Source organism: Oncorhynchus gorbuscha, unplaced genomic scaffold, assembly GCF_021184085.1.
Source record: "Oncorhynchus gorbuscha isolate QuinsamMale2020 ecotype Even-year unplaced genomic scaffold, OgorEven_v1.0 Un_scaffold_8261, whole genome shotgun sequence".
NCBI classification, from domain to species: domain Eukaryota; kingdom Metazoa; phylum Chordata; class Actinopteri; order Salmoniformes; family Salmonidae; genus Oncorhynchus; species Oncorhynchus gorbuscha.
This window is the reverse complement of record NW_025751474.1, coordinates 8,293-15,192: the sequence shown is the minus strand read 5'-3', so window position 1 is coordinate 15,192 and position 6,900 is coordinate 8,293. Positions and strand designations below refer to the sequence as shown.

Here is a 6,900-nt window from a genome sequence, read left to right as displayed (position 1 = left end):
GTGATCTTTTACTACGCATCATCACAACACTTTTCCAGGAAGTAAACACAGGCTTTAAGGCTAGAGCTCTGATGTGCAACATAATGATATTTTGAGACCATATAAATGGACTGATGAGAAATATCTGAAGAAAGTGTTTTCTAGTCAGAGTTGTACTTAAACATGTTCCTCTTGTGTGTGTTTCCCCCAGGGAGGAGTTCAAGGACGGACCACAGCTCAACGGGTGCGAACGGCGGCATCAACACTGTGTCGCACAGCCACGCCATGGTCGCCAACGGTTACATCTGTAAAGACTGTTCCATACACTCTGAGAGGAAAGAATCTCTCACCACGTACTCCTCCTCTTCCTCGTCTCAGGCTGCCTCTGCAGCAGCAGCTGCCGCCACCTTCTCCTCTTCCTCGTCTCAGGCTGCCTCTGCAGCTGCCGCCGCCCTTTCATCCTCTTCCTCGTCTCAGGCTGCCTCTGCTGCAGCAGCTGCTGCCGCCATCTCATCATCATCAGCCTCATCCTCCAGTTTATACAGCACGGTCAAGAGTCAGAGGAGCAAGACAGGTGAGAACCGTACCTCGTGTGCACACAACTGACTGGGGAGTGAAATGGTTGTGTTCATTAGGCACCAAATGGAAGAAAACCGACTGAACATGGAGGGACAACCTGGACGCTCATTTCATTTTCTATTGCAAAACACTTTCTGTTGCATTCCCTAATGAACATGACCCACTCTTCCTCTCCTAGGAACAAGGTAAACAGGAGGTTCTTTTCTGTTTGATGGTTACCAACCTGCATATCACACTGTTTCCTTCATTTATCAAATCACTGAGTCCCGTTAGAAGACCACTTTAAAAGCCCAGAATGCCCAAAATAAGTTAAAATGATCAGTCATCCAGCCAGTTCTTGTGTGTTTCTCTCTGTTTCTGTTTGCTTGTTAGTGCTGACGCTACGTGGGCTTCCACTTAGGAGAAGGACCCATTTCTCCACCTTTTATATGTCTGGGCGTAAGCAACTAACCTGCCGTCCTTTCCTCTGTCTAGGTCTCCTGGTGTCAGTCTCTAACACGTGTGTCCACTACAGCAGACGAGCCCTGACCCCCATCGTGTCCCTGATGACACTGCTCTTCCAGAATTTTCTGTGGCTGGGCACACAAGAGCCAGGAGCCACTCAGGCAAAGGTATACGAGATACTTACTACTGGGGTCTGTTCAGAGGGGCGTGTCTTTACAAAATGTTCACGTAGAAATGCATTATGTCGAACAGATATGGTGCAGAATTGGGCATCATATCAGCTCTATTCATTGTATTTCTATCTGCAAATTTCACCTCACTGAATTCCCCTTATACTACTTCCCTTCACACCCATCTCCTCTCTCCTTCTTTTTTTTTACTGTCTTTCGTGGTTTGATTTATTCAAAGCTGTTCAACCTGATCGTCTCAAGGGACTGGACCCAGTTAATCGTAATAGTGCTATAAAAATATATATTTTTAAGATTCAAAGGAATTTCCACTCCTGTCTCTTCCCAGCCTCAAAACTGTGACGTTTGAGGTGGAAATGGAATAGCCTGGTCCCAGATCTGTATGAGCCTTAACATTATTCAGATGAGTTGTTTAAATGAAGCAAAAACACAAAATTATAGTCTGAGTTGTCGGCTAAATAAAGCAAAATACTGATCTGTTCCCGGGCTGGAATGGGTACGGGGGTTTAACAGACAGATTATCTGATCTGACCTTTGATGTGTGATATGGTTGTGTCACTAGGTGTCCTGGCGTCCCTCTTAGACAGGGCCAGATGGGCTGTCTCCTCCAGCGCGTCCCGTGTCTCTTGGCTCTTTAAGCAGACCACTCTCCACAGGATGATGGGCTACAGGGCCAACGGCTACGAAGGCAAAGGTACCTGACCCACCGCCCGAGCTGAGGTCAGGAGGCATGGGTCAAAGGTCATCGATCATCAACACTGACCTTAGTGACCTCTTTTTTTTCAGCCCTCTATTTCCGCTGTCCACCGACACGACTTCTTTCTCAAGCTCTTGGTCTTTGCATTTCTGTGTCTGTGAAAACATATCTGTGAAGGCTGGGCATAAGGTTAACTGTGCATGTATAGTAATGGTTTGGTGGATTATAATGTAGAGGAAAGCTTCTCTCCACGGTATGTACAGATGCTGTTTTCTACTGTAGTTTCACCACAGATAACTCTATATCAGTCTTCAGTCTGTCCATCTACCTCTGTTCAGTCGTGGCCAAAAGTTTTGAGAATGACATGCATATTAATTTTCACAAAGTCTGCTGCCTCAGTTTGTATGATGGCAATTTGCATATACTCCAGAATGTTATGAAGAGTGATCAGATGAATTGCAATTAATTGTAAAGTCCCTCTTTGCCATGCAAATTAACTAAATCCCCCAAAAACATTTCCACTGTATTTCTGCCCTGCCACAAAAGGACCAGCTGACAAGTCAGTGATTCTCTTGTTAACACAGGTGTGAGTGTTGACGAGGACAAGGATGGAGATCACTCTGTCATGCTGATTGAGTTCGAGTAACAGACTGGAAGCTTCAAAAGCTGGTGCTTGGAATCATTCTTCATCCTCTGTCAAGCATGGTTGCCTGCAAGGAAACACGTGCTGTCATCATTGCTTTGCATAAAAAGGGCTTCACAGGCAAAGATATTGCTGCCAGTTACATTGCACCTAAACAACCATTTATCGGCTTATAAAGAACTTCAAGGAGAGCGGTTCAATTGTTGTGAAGAAGGCTTCAGGGAGCCCAAGAAAGTCCAGCAAGCACCAGGACCGTCTCCTAAAGTTGTCAGCTGTGGGATCGGGGCACCACCAGTACAGAGCTTGTTCAGGAATGGCAGAGTGCATCTGCAGGCACAGTGAGGTGAAGACTTTTGGAGGATGGCCTGATGTCAAGAAGGGCAGCAAAGAAGCCACTTCTCTCCAGGAGAAACATCAGGGACAGACTGATATTCTGCAAAAGGTACAGGGATTAGACTGCTGAGGACTGAGGTCAAGTCATTTTCTCTGAATTCCCTTTCCGATTGTTTGGGGCATCCGGAAAAAAGCTTGTCCGGAGAAGACAAGGTGAGCGCTACCATCAGTCCTGTGTCATGCCAACAGTAAAGCAGCCTGAGACCATTCATGTGTGGGGTTGCTTGTCAGCCAAGGGAGTGGGCTCACTCAACATTTTGCCTACGAACACAGTCAAGTAAGTCGCTCTGGATAAGAGCGTCTGCTAAATGACTTAAATGTAAATGTGTAAAGAATGGTACCAACACATCCTCCGAGAGCAACTTCTCCAAACCGTCCAGGAACAGTTTGGTGACGAACAATGCCTTTTCCAGCATGATGGAGAACCTTGCCATAAGGCAAAAGTCATAGTTAAGTGGCTCGGGGAACAAAACATTGATATTTTTTGGGTCCATGGCAAGGAAACTCCCCAGACCTTAATCCCATTGAGAACTTGTGGGCAATCCTCAAGAGGTGGGTGGACAAACAAAACTCCACATATTCTGACAAACTCCAAGCATTGATTATGCAAGAATGGGCTGCCATCAGAAGTTAATTGACAGCATGCCAGGGTGGATTGCAGAGGTCTTGAAAAAGAAGGGTCAACACTGCAAATATTGACTCCTTGCATCAACTTAATGTAATTGTCAATAAAAGCCGTTGACACTTGTGAAATGCTTGTAATTATACTTCAGTATTCCATAGTAACAACTGACAGAAATATCTAAAGACACTGAAGCAGCAAACTTTGTGGAAATTAATATTTTTGTCGTTCTCAAAACTTTTGGCCATGACTGTATGCTCATCACTGAAACGGTCCTCCATAACTCTTAAAAAGACAGAGACAGAACTCCTGTACCACCTCTCTGCATGTCTCATCTTTGTTTTCCCCCTACACTCTCTCTCTCTCTGTCTGTCTGTCATCTTTGTTTTCCCCCTACACTCTCTCCCTCTCTGTCTGTCTCTCATCTCTGTTTTCCCCCTACACTCTCTCCCTCTCTCTCTCATATTTTGTTTCCCCCTACACTCTCTCCTCTCTGTCTGTCTGTCATCTCTGTTTTCCCCCTACACTCTCTCCTCTGTCTGTCTCTCATCTTTGTTTTTTCCCCTACACTCTCTCCTCTCTGTCTGTCTCTCATCTCTGTTTTCCCCCTACACTCTCTCCCTCTCTGTCTGTCTGTCATCTTTGTTTTCCCCCTACACTCTCTCCCTCTCTGTCTGTCTCTCATCTCTGTTTTCCCCCTACACTCTCTCCCTCTCTCTCTCATATTTGTTTTCCCCCTATACTCTCTCCCTCTCTGTCTGTCTGTCATCTCTGTTTTCCCCCTACACTCTCTCTCTCTGTCTGTCTGTCATCTTTGTTTTCCCCCTACACTCTCTCCCTCTCTGTCTGTCTCTCATCTCTGTTTTCCCCCTACACTCTCTCCCTCTCTGTCTGTCTGTCATCTTTGTTTTCCCCCTACACTCTCTCCTCTCTGTCTCTCATCTCTGTTTTCCCCCTACACTCTCTCCCTTTCTGTCTGTCTCTCATCTCTGTTTTCCCCTACACTCTCTCCCTCTCTGTCTGTCATCTCTGTTTTCCCCTACACTCTCTCCTTTCTGTCTGTCTCTCATCTCTGTTTTCCCCCACTCTCTCCCTCTCTGTCTGTCATCTCTGTTTCCCCCTACACTCTCTCCCTTTCTGTCTGTCTCTCATCTCTGTTTTCCCCCTACACTCTCTCCCTCTCTGTCTCTCATCTCTGTTTTCCCCCTACACTCTCTCCCTTTCTGTCTGTCTCTCATCTCTGTTTTCCCCCTACACTCTCTCCCTCTCTGTCATCTCTGTTTTCCCCCTACACTCTCTCCCTCTCTGTCTCTCATCTCTGTTTTCCCCCTACACTCTCCCTCTCTCTCTCATCTTTGTTTTCCCCCTACACTCTCTCCCTCTCTCTCATCTTTGTTTTCCCCCTACACTCTCTCTCCCTCTGTCTGTCTCTCATCTCTGTTTCCCCCCTACACTCTCTCCCTCTCTGTCTGTCATCTCTGTTTTCCCCCTACACTCTCTCCCTCTCTCTCTCATTTGTTTTCCCCTACACTCTCTCCTCTCTCATCTTTGTTTTCCCCTCACACTCTCTCTCTCCCTCTGTTTTCCCCTACACTCTCTCCCTCTCTCTCTGTCTCATCTCTGTTTTCCCCCTACACTCTCTCCCTCTCTGTCTGTCTGTCATCTTTGTTTTCCCCTACACTCTCTCCCTCTCTGTCTGTCTCTCATCTCTGTTTCCCCTACACTCTCTCCCTCTCTGTCTGTCATCTCATCTCTGTTTTCCCCCTACACTCCTCCCTCTCTGTCTGTCATCTCTGTTTTCCCCCTACACTCCCTCCCTCTCTGTCTGTCTCTCATCTCTGTTTTCCCCCTACACTCTCTCCCTCTCTCTCTCATCTTTGTTTTCCCCCTACACTCTCTCCCTCTCTCTCTCATATTTGTTTTCCCCCTACACTCTCTCCCTCTCTCTGTCTGTCTCTCATCTTTGTTTTCCCCCTACACTCTCTCTCCCTCTGTCTGTCTCTCATCTCTGTTTTCCCTCTACACTCTCTCCCTCTCTGTCTGTCATCTCTGTTTTCCCCCTACACTCTCTCCCTCTCTCTCTCATATTTGTTTTCCCCCTACACTCTCTCCCTCTCTCATCTTTGTTTTCCCCCTACACTCTCTCTCTCCCTCTCTCTGTTTCCCCCTACACTCTCTCCCCTCTCTCTCTGTCTCATCTCTGTTTTCCCCTACACTCTCTCCCTCTGTCTGTCTCTCATCTTTGTTTTCCCCCTACACTCTCTCCTCTCTGTCTGTCATCTCTGTTTTCCCCCTACACTCCCTCCTCTGTCTGTCATCTCTGTTTTCCCCCTACACTCCCTCCTCTCTGTCTGTCTCTCATCTCTGTTTTCCCCCTATCTCTCCCTCTCTGTCTGTCTGTCATCTTTGTTTTCCCCCTACACTCTCTCCTCTCTGTCTGTCTCTCATCTGTTTTCCCCTACACTCTCTCCCTCTGTCTCTCATCTCTGTTTTCCCCCTACACTCTCCCTCTCTGTCTCTCATCTCTGTTTTCCCCCTACACTCTCTCCCTTTCTGTCTGTCTCTCATCTCTGTTTTCCCCCTACACTCTCTCCCTCTCTGTCATCTCTTGTTTTCCCCTACACTCTCTCCTCTCTGTCTCTCATCTCTGTTTTCCCCCCTACACTCTCCCTCTCTCTCATCTTTGTTTTCCCCCTACACTCTCTCCCTCTCTCTCATCTTTGTTTTCCCCTACACTCTCTCTCCTCTGTCTGTCTCTCATCTCTGTTTTCCCCTACACTCTCTCCCTCTCTGTCTGTCATCTCTGTTTTCCCCTACACTCTCTCCCTCTCTCTCTCATATTTGTTTTCCCCCTACACTCTCTCCCTCTCTCTCATCTTTGTTTTCCCCTACACTCTCTCTCTCCTCTGTTTTCCCCCTACACTCTCTCCTCTCTCTCTCTGTCTCATCTCTGTTTTCCCCCTGCACTCTCTCCTCTCTCTGTCTGTCTGTCATCTTTGTTTCCCCCCTACACTCTCTCCTCTCTGTCTGTCTCTCATCTCTGTTTTCCCCTACACTCTTCCCTCTCTGTCTGTCATCTCTGTTTTCCCCCTACACTCCTCCCTCTCTGTCTGTCATCTCTGTTTTCCCCCTACACTCCCTCCCTCTCTGTCTGTCTCTCATCTCTGTTTTCCCCTACACACTCTCCCTCTCTCTCTCATCTTTGTTTTCCCCTACACTCTCTCCCTCTCTCTCTCATATTTGTTTTCCCCCTACACTCTCTCCCCTCTCTCTGTCTGTCTCTCATCTTTGTTTTCCCCTGCACTCTCTCTCCCTCTGTCTGTCTCTCATCTCTGTTTTCCCTCTACACTCTCTC

General features: G+C 47.2%; 1 protein-coding gene and 1 long non-coding RNA gene across 2 annotated transcripts; both read left to right on the top strand.

The window, feature by feature from the left end:
- Nucleotides 1-147: 147 nt before the first annotated feature.
- On the top strand, nucleotides 148-1,884 carry LOC124029931 (A-agglutinin anchorage subunit-like; the record flags this gene model as incomplete). Its single annotated transcript, XM_046341475.1, has 3 exons — nucleotides 148-553; nucleotides 1,033-1,169; nucleotides 1,830-1,884. Coding segments are annotated over exons 1-3 (583 nt in total), but the record flags the coding sequence as incomplete, so codon positions are not given.
- On the top strand, nucleotides 1,141-2,334 carry LOC124029932. The gene is made up of 3 exons (XR_006837871.1): nucleotides 1,141-1,169; nucleotides 1,753-1,884; nucleotides 1,977-2,334. It is a non-coding gene; the product is annotated as an uncharacterized LOC124029932 (long non-coding RNA).
- Nucleotides 2,335-6,900: the final 4,566 nt, after the last annotated feature.